The sequence below is a fragment of the Kogia breviceps genome, chromosome 1 (genome assembly GCF_026419965.1).
Source record: "Kogia breviceps isolate mKogBre1 chromosome 1, mKogBre1 haplotype 1, whole genome shotgun sequence".
Lineage (NCBI taxonomy): Eukaryota > Metazoa > Chordata > Mammalia > Artiodactyla > Physeteridae > Kogia > Kogia breviceps.
Genome location: NC_081310.1, coordinates 156,739,459 through 156,752,403, shown reverse-complemented (window position 1 = coordinate 156,752,403; position 12,945 = coordinate 156,739,459). Strand labels below are relative to the sequence as shown.

Genomic DNA, 12,945 nt, shown 5'->3' with positions numbered 1-12,945 from the left:
CTCAGTCATCACTCCAGTTCAGGCCTGGCCACCTCCCACAGGGACCACAGCCTGGGCTTCACACCTCCACACTGGCCAGCCTGCCATGAGCCCAGCCCCTCCAGGCCACTGGTGCTCTTCCTGGGACCATGTCACTCCCCTTCTTAGGGACCTTCCACGGCTCCCGTCTGTCTTTAAGTTCAAGTCCTTCATGTGTCTGCCCGGACCTCTTGCCATCCCAAACTTACCCTTTCACATCCACGCCCAGGCACACTGGCCCCTCCATGTAATCACCCCCGCCTCCTTCACCAGACGGTCTGTGTGAGCCACTGAGGGCAGGTTCCCTGGCTGCCTCCTTAGTCTGCAGTGCTCAGTACGGCTGGGTGGCTGGGAGGTCGTTGTGCCCTGAAGAGACCATGTCTGGCCGATGAGCTAACAACAAGCCTGGGCCAGGCCTCACATGGTTCTAGCCTCAGATTCACCAGCTGTCCAGTGGGGATCTGGGCCCTCACCCATCAAGTCCTCCCTAGTAGCAGGCTTTGAAAGCCACAAAAACAAGGTGGTTTAATTCTTCCCAAGTCTCCCCTGGTCCCAGACGTGCCCTCATCAGCACAGAGGAGTCCTTCCTGTTGCAGCAGCTTTCTGGCAGGAAGAATGTCAGCTCATTCTGCTGCTGCCTGCTTCCCGCTGGACAGGAAGGCAGGAAACGGCCCAGCTCTTGCAAACTGCCCGAGCTGCTGCTGCCGGCATGTTCTCATTTGCTGGGCTTTGATCTTCCCTGGAAACACATCACCCCACCCCAAGGCTCACAGTCCTCAAGGCTCTCTGCTGGGCACCTAGTCTCTGCTTGGTTACCACCAGTGTCAAGGAGCTCACTACTTCATCGTTAAATTAGCAAGTGGTAGAAATGTCTTCCCTACAAAGACTTCAAGTGGTCTCCCTCTCCTTTTCTCAGAAGGATCTGTGATCTACGGGCTGACCTCACAGAGGCAGGGCTGAGTATCCTCTACATGGCAGAACTTCAGATACTTCAAGTCAGTCATCAGAGCCCTCCTGAGGCTGCTATTCTCCCAGAGAAACCCCAGCTACTCCAGTGGGAGATAACCAGAGAAGTGTATCCTATAATCTCAACAGCAAAGGACCAAGGTCAAGTGTATCTCTCTCCCTCTTATTTCTGGATCATTTCTCTGCTTCCTGGGCTATACACATCATTTGTTTCTTCTCCTCTCTCCCCCTGCAACTGACGGGGAGGGGTTCTCTGGGGCAGACCTCAACCTCTTTCAAAGGTGGGTGGGCTGGCCCAGCAGAAATGAAGACTCACTGGAATGGGGGACATGTCAAGTCCTACACGTCCCCCACCGTGGTGGCAAGTATCTGGGCATGTTCAGAGTAGGACGGGCTGAGCTTGGCAAAGGGAGCTGGGTCCCCCAGGGCTATCTTTTCCAGAGAAAGCACAGTCTGTAGACCTATGACTTCTGCTGGCATTTGAATGGAAACATTGGCTCCTTTTGAGAAAAGATGGCTAGAGTTTCTCCTTCTCCTTCCATTATTTCCCCCCACCCCCCGCAACTTTTCTCTTGTTCTCTCTTCTCCTAGACAATCAGACATGTATCTACTTTAGGACCCTGACTGCTGTGGAAGAACACGAGGATCAGGAACCAGGAAGCTGGGTTTAGGCTCTGATTCCAGCCCTCAGTTGATAACTTCGGGCAGGTCATTGACCTTTCTGAGTCTCACTTTCCCAATCAGCCATGCCTCCTCTGCAGAAACGCTGTGATCAGAATGAAAGCAGGCTGCATGTCTAAAAACACTTCATAACTGAAAACAATTATTGGAATTTAAAACAAAACAAGAACAAAAACAGCCTGTACCCAATGCTCCCTTCTCCGTGACCCCCTGCCCTCTGCAGTTCTCCAGCTCTGGACCTAGAAATTCTCATTGGACGGCGCCTCCCTTCAAACCACCTCAGGGCCAAGGAGCTGAGGACCCACCCAGACCAGTAGGCCTGGCCAAAGCCAAGCTGAGTTTGCCAGATGTGCAGCCCAACTGACTTCAGCTGCGTGAAAAAAAAAAAATGCCACTGCTTGATTATGTAAAATCCATCTGGATCCAAAGCAGAAAATCCAAGTGGGAAGGGCCCTCAGAGACCATCTGGTCCACCCTGCTTTGTCTACTGCTGAAGAAACTGGGGCCCAGAGATGGGGAGCAACTTGCCCAAGGTCACTCAGTAAGCACATGGACAAGCGGGGGGCTAGAACACGTGTCCTCAGGCTCCAGAACTCCAAGTCCTTCCCCATTCTCCACACCACCACCCCTGGACCCGCCTAGCCTGGTCAGAATGCTGGACCTAGAGCTTGGGGGCCGGTTGGGCTCCACTCCTAGTAACATGAGCAACACAAACTCAGTTCAAACATTTCCTGGGTCCCCAGTGTACACCAGGTGCTGGGGATGCCAAGATTGAGGCGGTCTTTTTGTAAGGAACACAAAAAATTAGAATGTCCTTGCTACGGTCTACCATGACCCGTAGAACCCCACAATATTCCCCAATAGTGAGGTGTGGCCAGGTCAGGTCCCAAAACATCTCCCCATCAGCCCTCAGCCTGCTACCAAACACATCTCATGCCACAGGACCACGGGCACTGTCCACCTCTTGGAAACCCCAACACCGAATGAGGAAGAGCAAACAGATGGGACCCTAATGTGAAGATGACCAAACCTTCTGACCCCAAGTGGAGCCTTGCAGCCTGGCAGTCAGAGGCCTAAGGCACGAAGTCCTCTGTGTTGCTTTCGAAGGGGCCAGGAGTGGGGGTGAAAAGCTGGTCCCTCACACCCACCTTGGAGTCCTCAACTAAACTGAGCACCAACTAGGGTTGGAGTTCTGACCAGAAAACCAGGTTGGCCACCTTGGGACAGGGTTTGGCCAAAGCTGGATCAGCCAACCCAGGCTGGCTCCTTGGTGCAAAGCCCCTCCTGCAGCAGAGCTGCCTGCCAGGCCGTGACCAAGTAGAGGAAGAAGTGCAATTGTTGGCAGGAGATAAAACCCTCGATACCATCTCTATTTCCCTTCTAATATCAGTGGCCGCCTGCAAGGTGTGCGAGGGTCAGGGCCGGCAATCAATAGCTAATACTCCTGTTGGGAGCCAGCCTGCTCCGGAAATGGGCAGCCACTACCTCCTTCCAGAGAGATATCCTTTCCCTGCCAACAGTTACCCAGCCTGAGCAGTTCAGCACCCTGACCAGGAAGGACCTCATCCACCTTCATCTGACTGATGGAGAAATGATGCCCCTTGGGGTGGGAGTAGGGGTAGGGGTAGGGGTAGGGGTCTAGCCAAAGTCACATGCCGCGGGGCAACTATGCCCACGCGCCACAGCTAGAGAAGCCCACGCCCCACAGCGATGAGCCCGGCGCTGCAACGGAAGATCCTGCATGCTGCAACGAAGATCCCATGTGCTGCAACTGAGACCCTGACACAGCCAAATAAATAAATATTTTTTTAAAAAAAAGGGGGGGTGGATCCGAAAGTTACCTCTGTTTGATGATAGCTGGTAGTGGCTAAATAAGGACAGGAATCAGTCTGGGCTTTCTGACCACACACCCCTGAACGTCACATGGGAGGGCCTAAGAAGTATGTCTGGAATTAGGCCTTAACCATGGACAATTGTACCAAAGCAGGAAGTTGGAAGCTGCCCACATATCAGGCAGACCTCTCCTTGCCCCAGACTGAGGCCAAAGAAGAAGACAACGGCCTATTTAAAAAAAAATACAGCTGGCTGTTGTCCACCTCTCCTGCCACAGTGGCCTGCACTGGGCACCCAGATGCCAGCAAGCAGCCTCAAGAGGGATGCACCCAGGTGGAGCCTGGTACCTGGGCAAGCTCTGCCCACTGGGCAGGAAAGCCACATCCACACTGCATGAAGGGCAGCCATGGCATCATTGGTGAGGATACGTGAGCCTGGGAAAGAAGTCCCAACCAGAGAGAACACCATGGGAAAGACCGCCAGCTGGGTGCAGAACACCAGTCTGCAGTGGCCAGGAAGATGGCTGCCCCTTGGCATGGATGACCCTCTCAGGCAGTAGCCCCTTGGGTTTCTCCTCTGGGGGAAAGGGAGAAGCCTGTCAGGCTCCTGTCTTTCTTGGGTTCATAGGTTTCCAAGGCTTTGAACGTCTGTGGACGTTCTTCCCAATGTCTGCGGCCTTACCCCAAGCCTCACCCGAGGCAGTGCCTGGTCTGGTCCAACCTGAAGCCTATACACACCCATTTCCATCCCTGGGACAAGGTCCCAGTGTGGACCGTATGCTAGGAATGCATATAGACACATGCATGGCCATCCAATGCCTTGAGTTTCCATCCCTAAATTCCCTCTCACTCCTGTCACTGCCATCTGGGTAGGCGACCTGCTGTTTCTGTTGGAGAACACCCATATTTCACTGATTCCCTTTCTTGGCTTGTAAGCAGCATGTCCTAACCCTCCTCTCCTGGGAGTTAACATCAACCATAATGTGTAATGTGAGAACTTGCAAAGCAGAAGTGTCTTCCAGGTCACCTCCCATCCTGGGAGGAAGTCACATTAACATTCCCCAGAGGTGCCTGTCCCATTTTTGCTAAGATACCTTCAGTGCCAGGGAGCCCCTGCCTCCTACGGCCCACGGCTCACAACGAGATGCACACAGCGCGAAATTCTGGCTGTCACCAAGCCAAAGGCGCCTCAGACTTTGCCTCACTGGTCCCAGTTTTGAATTCATGAGCTACACAGAGAAATCTCTGCCTTCTCTTCTAGAAAATAGCTCTTTCCATATTCTTATCTGGAGGAGCTAACCTTTCAAAATGTGTGGGGAACTCAAGCAGATTCTCAAACCCGGCCGCAGACAGGTTGGAAAGAGTGTCACACTCAAGAGCTTCATCATAAAAGTTCCTTCCAGCCCCAGACGCCGATCTCTCTCTGACGGCCTTTCCCAGTCTCTGTCTAGTTTAAATCCAATGAGTTCCCAGAGGGGACAGCAGAGATAGAGGAGGAGGCAGGGTGAGAGTGAGGCAGGTGCACCCACTCCAGCAAATCAGAAAGCCACTTCCCCACACCTCACACCCAGACAACCCAACAAGGTGTCTTTCAGAGAAGACCAGGCTCTCAACCCACATGAGAGCTGCTCCTGCCTTGGCGGGCAGAGCATGGGCACAGATGCTTGTGGGACGCCGTCTGTGATCACACTTGGAAAAAATCAAGTGGTTAACCAGAGGGAAAGGATTCCCAGACCTGCCAGGATGGTGGGTTTTTTGTTTTTTTTAGATTACGCCTAAGGTTTGTAGTTTGGACAGGCAAAGTAAACAATGACAACGACAGCGGCAACAAAACAGAAACAAAGAACAGTTTACTTGTTTAAAAAAGAAAAAAAAAGCCTTTTGTTAAAAGACAGCTCTACATGGACTTGGAAGCAGCCCGCCGCAGCCCCAACCAGGGGCGGGCTGTGTCGTGAGTGCGAAGCTGGTGTGAAGAAAACAAACTCCAGCAGAAGTGACACAGCACATGCAGGAGGGTGTCTGCTCTCCATCTTTCTTTTCTCCCCTCCTCGGTTTTTGGAAGGGGTGGAGAGAGGGATGGGATGGGAAGGGTCTGAACCAGCATAAAGCAACTGTATTTAGACCATGGCAAACTGAGCTACCACTTACTTCTCTCTCTCTCCCTCCCTCCCGCCTGCCCGGGGCCTGGCCTGGAGTGAAAGGAGCAAAGGACAGGAGGGCCCAGCACGTACCTGAAAGAAACCTGGTGGGATGGGGCCTCCCGGCATCCCATCGTTGGGGGGAATGTTGCCAAGCACTGGGCTCGGGGCGGCGGCTGCGCTCTGTGGGGAAGAGAAGGTGGAAAGTGAGAGGCTGCACCCACATCGAGAGACAGGGAATTCCCACTCCCACCCCACCTCCATCTACCCACGTCCTCCACAGCCACCCCCCACAAACACCACCTTCCCAGGTGTGTCACTCAGTGGGCGAGGGATGAACTCTCTGAGCCTCCATTTCCTCATCTCTAAAATGGAAGGACAATGCCCACCACGTGCACACACCCTGCCAAGCAACAGTAGCTGGTATTAACCAAGGATGCCCTGGCTTCCCCCTTGGCTGCTTTATGAAGCTCCTTCAGGGCAGGCGAGGTGCTTCATAAATGCCTGTGCCCTCTCTAAGAGGCTGGCATGTTGTACAGAGGAGAAAATCAATAAATACCCACGACTTAATGCATAAACAGACAGCCCAGCTGGGAAACGTCCCCAGAGAGGGTGGGGGCAGACAGGCATGTTTTTGGCACCGTCTGGGTCCTGGGTGCCGTAGATGACGTAGGCCGCACGATGGGGAGACTGTCGTTACTTTTCCTTTTAAATGCTGCTATTCTGGCATTTACCTGGTACATCTGCCTCAACAAATGCCTCCCGGGGTGAACAGACGTTGCTCTTCCCAGCCTGGCCGCCTTCCAGACAATCTGTGTCCCACCTGTTCACGTGGCCGGCATGTCTGTGCCTGGCCCTGTGCTCACATGGGAGGGTGAGGCTGATCAGGAAGCCCCAGGCCTGACTGGCCCACCTGGGCCCTGCTCCTCCCCACCGACTCTACACCTCCCAGGGGCTCCTCCTGCAGGAAGTCCACCTCCAACCTCGAAGGTTCCCACACCCCACCAGGACTGAGCCTCTGAAACTGAATCACCAATCATCTATTAGGGGTCTGACTGGTTCTCTGGGAGGAGAACGAGCCCCTCGGGGTCAGGAAACGAAACAAATGAAGCCTGCCATTAACACCTTGTCCCTTCCTCAGCCAGAAAACAGGACCCAGAACTCCTAACTTCCAATTTGGATGGAAGGGAATAAGGGAATATAATATGTGAATCCCCCAAACACACTGCATGCAGCAAGAAAACAGACAGCCCTGGGAATCAATACATTGGGGTTCAAGCACTATTGCCAGTACTAGCAAGGGACGACGATGGCAAGCCACTCAGCCCTTCTGCACTCGTTTCCTGTCACTGTGGTCCTGCCTGCTCATAAGGGTTGGGGAGGATTCAGCAATGGGATGGGCTGTGTTTTGTAAACCAGGAAAGCTGGTAATATGGAAGCAAAGAGGATTCAGCTGGCCCACAGTGGCTGTTTTAACAGACCCCAGGTAAAAAACAGGGTGGGATGGGGCTGGCTACTCTGGCCCAACCTTTCAAAATGATTCTTCGTACAGAAAAGCAACACTCCTTGTAAAGAGATTCTGCCAACTATCCTGTAATGTGTTACGAACACCCCAAAACACCAGTATCAGGTCTTCCTGTTCCCACCTCCTCAGCTTGGAGGAAAAGCCACACCTACCCAGGCCGAGCCCCTGCCCCAGGACTATCCAGGATGAGGGTCGCCTTGGGGAATATGCCAGGTTATCCATTAGCTGCATTGTTTGTTTGTGGTTGGTGGTTCTATGAAAATGCAACTTTTCATGATTTACAGCCAACAATTACTCCCCAGCAGCAGAAGCAGAAAAGTTTTTTTTTTTTTTAAATAGGGTGAGGTAAACATCCTCCTATATTTTCTTCAAGTTCTTTCAGAGATCGGTTTATCGGTTTTATGTTTAACTCTTTAATCCTTCAGGAACTTATTTTGGTAAAGAATACGGATTTTACTCCTCAGTCAGCTGGCTCAGTACAATTTTTCCCACTCATTTGAAATCAGAGACAAAAAATCTTACACAGGCATGGGTCTGTTTCTGAGCTTTTAAAATTCTGTCCTAATTCTGTCCATTCTAATGATCAGAGTTTTACAATGTATTTTATTATCTCCTTCAATTCTTTAGTGGAAGTTTTCTTTTTTCTTTTTATTTACTCCCCCCCCCAAACTTCCTATTGTTTATAAAATTCATCTTCCTAAAAAGAAAAGAATTCTTATATATATAAAAATTTGGAGGAGAACTGACACCTTTCCCAAACAGAGGCACCCTCCCAGGATGTGATCTTTCTCCAATTATTCACATCTTTGTTGAAGTCACCAGTCAAGCATGGTGACTGGACCAGCGACAGTGATCAGAAAGGCGGGTGAGTGTAGGCGATACGTCTGGGAAAACCAAAACCCCCTCTTGCCCTGACTAAATGCTTTATTCGGCAAATGTGGCACTGACTTGTTCTCAGGGTGAGGATGGAGAAGATGGAGCTCCTGACAACAGTGTGAGAAGGACGGAGTGGATGGCCCAACCCTGAGCAGGGTGGATGGCGGGGGCCATCTGGCCTGATGCTCAGAAACGAGCAGGGTATTTTCACACCATCTCTCCCTGAACCCCCAGGCGGCCTTCTGAGGCAGACACAAGAACCCCTACTTTACAGACAAGAAAATAAAAATCTATATGGAGAGCAGGCTGAAGGTGGCCTTTTTCTACTTGTCCTCCTTAGAGTCCACATCTGCTCTTCCTCAGCCTTCAGCTCAGAAACTATGCTTTGTTTTTAAAGAAAGATCTGGAAAGCTTCAGCAACTCAGTTCTTTAAATTAGTGTTTAACGTTTAATATATTTAGCATATTTATATATTTAACATATAAATATATTTAATACCTATTATAAAACATAGCAAAGTAAAAAGAAAATTAGTCACTGTATTTTGTTAAATAATGTCATAAGCACTTGTCCCTCTCTCATTAAATGGCCAAAGAAAACATGATTTTTCAATGAGCCTAATATCATTATTCAACCAATTTAACAGGGCATTGCATCCGTGTTTGCTAACTTAGTAGATACAAAATCATATCTCTTTGATCTCTTTGGTATTTTGACTTAATCTTTTGGATCACTAACATTTTGAAACTGTTTACACTGGCCATTTAGTAAAACAAATGGCAAATCATTCATGTCCTTTGCTATTTAGTTATTTGACTTTTTTCCTTAGTGATATATAAGAGCTCTTTATATATTAAGGATATAAAATACAGATATCAATTTTTTAAAAACCTCTTAAATGAAAACTTGAACCTGGGCTCACGACTTACTAGGCTCCCTCACGCCAAGATCTCATTTTCCTGCAAAATCAGGAGTGAGCCCATGGTCCTTTGACTGTCAGGGCTGGAATAACCATGGTTCTAGTAAATGGATAGTATAATTCATTGACATCTGGGTGGAGGATGGATTTTGCTATCCTCCAATGAAAGGAAGCTCATGTTAATGGTGACTCAAGTGTCAGGAAGCTGAGGAGATAACTTATCTTTATCCTTTAAAGGCTCTTCCAGCTGCAAAATTAAGTAGCTCTGCAGTACTTAACTCTGTGTCCTAAAGTATGACAGTCATTGCTATTCTTTGGTTTTGAAGTGAACATGTGCTCCTAATGGAAAACTTTCAAAAGAGCAGAAAAGGATAAAGAAAAGAATGAAAGCAGCAACCAGTGTCATAGGGTGACAAACGGGTTAAGAAATAATTCTTGCACATAAAACCCAATCCAAGGGACTCCCCCCTCCCCACATCCATCAACATGACACTGCCCTCACCCCACTCCTCAACAGCAGGGGCTGTTTTACCCATCTCTTAAGACCCAGCACAATGTGAGGCATACAGCAGGTGTTCAATAAATGATTACAACTTTTTATTAGTCAAAGACGGGCTCAAACCTGGCCATCTGAATCCAGGCCTTTCCGGACTGCTAGAAATTCGCCTCTCCCTGCGGTTTCCAACTTGGAGTTAGAACTCTATTAAAGCACTCAGCAAAGCTTCTCATGTGAGTTTTCTCTAAAAACATAAAACCCAAACCGAAACCCCGTGACATTCACTGAGGCCTACACATCGGGGCTGCGGTAGGTGACCAGGATGGAACTCCCCAGCTGGAGCAGGGGAGGAAGGAGTCAGAAGCCAGAGACCACCTGCGTGGGCTCGGGTCCTGGCTGGGAGCCCGTGGGCAAGTCCCTTCTCTCTCTGGGCCTCAGTTTCTCCACGTGTCGAATGGTGGAATTAGAGAAGGTGACCTCTAGGGCTCTTCTTCCAAGGTGCTCTCCCCAGCCCAGTCCATACACCCAGAGGGGCAGGGACTGGAAACAGCAGCTCCTGCATGAACAGGAAGACCCTGAATTTTAACTCTTCTCCATTCATTATAGAACACTTAGAGGTCAAAACTTAAAAACCACCTAGAAACCTATTGTTATCGAAGCCTGCAGATAACAGCTGATGACACTTGGGCTCTCCCCTGCACCAACCGCACCCCCTAGCAGCCCCCCTCACCAATCTTTACCCGTATATGCATACGTGCATACATGCACTAAAAAAAGCAGAATCAAATAGGGCACGCGGTTTGGTAACTCAGGCATTTTTTTAAAACTAACTAAAATTCTTTTCTAAATAGAAAACAGGCCTTGCACCGAGCGGTGTGGACCACTCCAGCCAGCTGCCTCCTCCAAGCCTCCGGGATACTGTCCACTTGGAAAGCCTGAGGTGCCTTCAGACATCTGCCTGAAGCTGTGAAAATTCCCCTCCCTGTAAAGTACTTTATTTTTGTTCCCAGCCAGGGAGACTTCCAAGGAGGGCTCATCCTACAACTCTCTCCCTGAAGAGTAGGGTTTCTTTATGACCTCAGGGCGGTTACACAGCCACCGGGGCTTAGGGGTTTCCTGCAGCCCCTCAGCCTTGTCTGTGTGCTCCAGACACATGTCAGCTGGTTTCACACATGCCACTCCACCTACAGGCCTCCCCTGCCATCCAAATATGGTTGTCAATAGTGAGGGGAGATCCAGACACCTCCCCTGGAGGTGTGCGCCAGAATAAGCACATTCTCTCCCCACCCACCCTTCCCGCCCGTAGAGGCCCGTAGAGATGCAGGGCTCAAGCCTGGGGCCTCAGGATCTGAGCTACTGCGAGGAGGCTTGAAAGCTGTGCTAGGGAATCTGGACTTGCTGCTCTAGGCAACAGGGAAGAGTTCCCAGCAGAAGAGGCCCAGGACTTCTGAGAATCCCACCTGACCCCATCTTACCTCGTGCCAGGCATCCCAATGCACCACTGACAACCCACCCACCACCACGAGTACCCAAGGCTCCACAAACGAATGGAATTGGCAAGTCCTGGATGTGGTGCTGGGCCTTTTCCTCACTCCTAGCAAGGAGTCCCCTGCGGCTCAAGGAACAACAGGGTCAGTCCAGAGGGACCAAGTGACAAGCTCCCAGGAGCCTCCCACCTCAGATCTTGTAGTATCTTGTGGTAGGTGACAAACATTCATGCTTCCTTCAAGAAGGGGAGACCTGGGGGATGTTCCCTACAAGATATTACCTTCCAGCCTTACCCCGAGACTCCCAGTTAGCCTCACTCACAAACTAGCATGGGAATCCCCTCACCCATTTTTATTCTCTTTTTAAAGTAGTTCTATACACATGAAACTCCTGGAAAACTGAATAAAAACATGCTCAGAGTGAACGACGGGACGCCTGCCAGGTCGGCCAACCCCTCCTGACTGGTTTACAAGGCTGCAAAATGGAACTTTGTTCTGCAAATCCCCTCCCCTCCTTGCCCCACCCCAATACTCAGGCATGTAGCAGCACGGGGCCCACATGTGAAACCACCAAGTGTAGCCTTCCTTGACTGAAACTCAACACAGGCCACGTGGCCAAGCACTCAGGACACCAGAGGCACGTGGTGTGTGGCTGTGTGCTCACAGCTGGGCAGCAGAGGACTCTCAGTGGGGCGGGGGCACTCCTGCACTGAGAAATGAGGCCCTTTGAGGCATGCTCGTGTCCCAGGGAAGGAGGGATGCTTACACAGGTGTCATCAAGACAGAGGTTTCAGCATTCTGTGCAAAATATTGGAGTGACCTGGGGCCCTCTGGGCCAAGTTTCCTAGAGGGAATTTTAGCAGTATCAACTGACTGAAGATGTAGCTGAGGGAATGGGGGGAATCTCATCGCCCAGACAGAAAGGCCAAGATGGACAGAAGCAAGGTCAAAAGGGGAAGGTAAGGAAGAGGCCTCTTGGTTTTGTGTGCAGACCACAGAAGGGAATGTGTTTGGAGAACAGAGGCTCTAATTCTGCAGCTTGGAGAAAACACAGAGCTGTTGCTACGTGAAGAGACAGAACAAGCTGGCATTAAAATAGGTTCGGATGACACACTGGAGTGAGCGACACAGGGTCCCTGCCTGCAAACAGCCAGGGGGTCGTCACATGCACGAAGCAGTGGGCGTCTCTCCCGTCGCTGAGGGATGGCCCTGGGTCCAGAGGGAGAGGCTCCGAGCCACAGAAAGCACAGGAAGCAGTGGGCTACGCTACCTCGGGGTGGCTCAGCGGGGACAGGGCACAAGTGCACTCCAGGTCAGAGTACCTGGGTGTCATCTCTACTCAGCCACAACAGAGCCATGGGGACTGCCTCAGCCTCCCCTCTGAAAAGGGGAGAGCCACATTACCCAGCACCGCCTGGCGTTTTCTGGGGATTATTAGGAGAGGAAAGAGCCCTGGACAGAGGGTCCTGGGATCAGGGTTCCTGTTCAGGCTGCAAACCACCTCCTGTGTGACTAGGGTTAGCCTTCCTGCCCCTGGGCCTCTGCTCAGCTCTAAGCGAGGTGGCTGAGGTCCTGCTGCTACAGTGAACCAAGTGGGCATCACACTGAGCTCTCAGCCAAGAGACCTGCGAAAGGGTGACAAAAGCCCCAGCTTGCACAGCCAGGCCATCAGGCCCAAGTGAGGGCTGTCCTGACACCAGAGCTTCTTCCCCAAAGTCCCCATCTCACTTCTGTCTCCCCTGAGCAGAGAGGATGGATGCAGGAATGCAGAGAGAAGCAAATGCCTTTTTATTCTGATCCCAGAGACCAGGGGAGAGGGAGGGGGGTATGATTTACTCCTCAACATCCCTGGGAAGGTGTCACGGCTGTTTACCGGTAAGAAAACAGGCCCAGAGAAGTGCATTATCCTAAGTGTTCTAATTTTAGTCTCTCTGTCCCTCCACCCCCAATTTTGGCCTGAGAAACCCAAATAATGCACCCCCCTCACTCTGCCACCAACCCCTGCAG

General features: G+C 51.0%; 1 protein-coding gene across 6 annotated transcripts in view; it reads right to left on the bottom strand.

Moving 5' to 3' along the window:
- The window catches only part of SSBP3 (single stranded DNA binding protein 3), a 165,948-nt gene that overhangs the window by 44,130 nt on the left and 108,873 nt on the right, over positions 1-12,945 (bottom strand). For all 6 annotated transcript variants that reach the window (XM_059063246.2, XM_059063230.2, XM_059063221.2 and 3 more), the window contains one exon: positions 5,729-5,818. In XM_059063246.2, the coding sequence (XP_058919229.1) occupies positions 5,729-5,818 (90 nt within the window). The remainder of the gene's footprint in view (positions 1-5,728; positions 5,819-12,945) is intronic.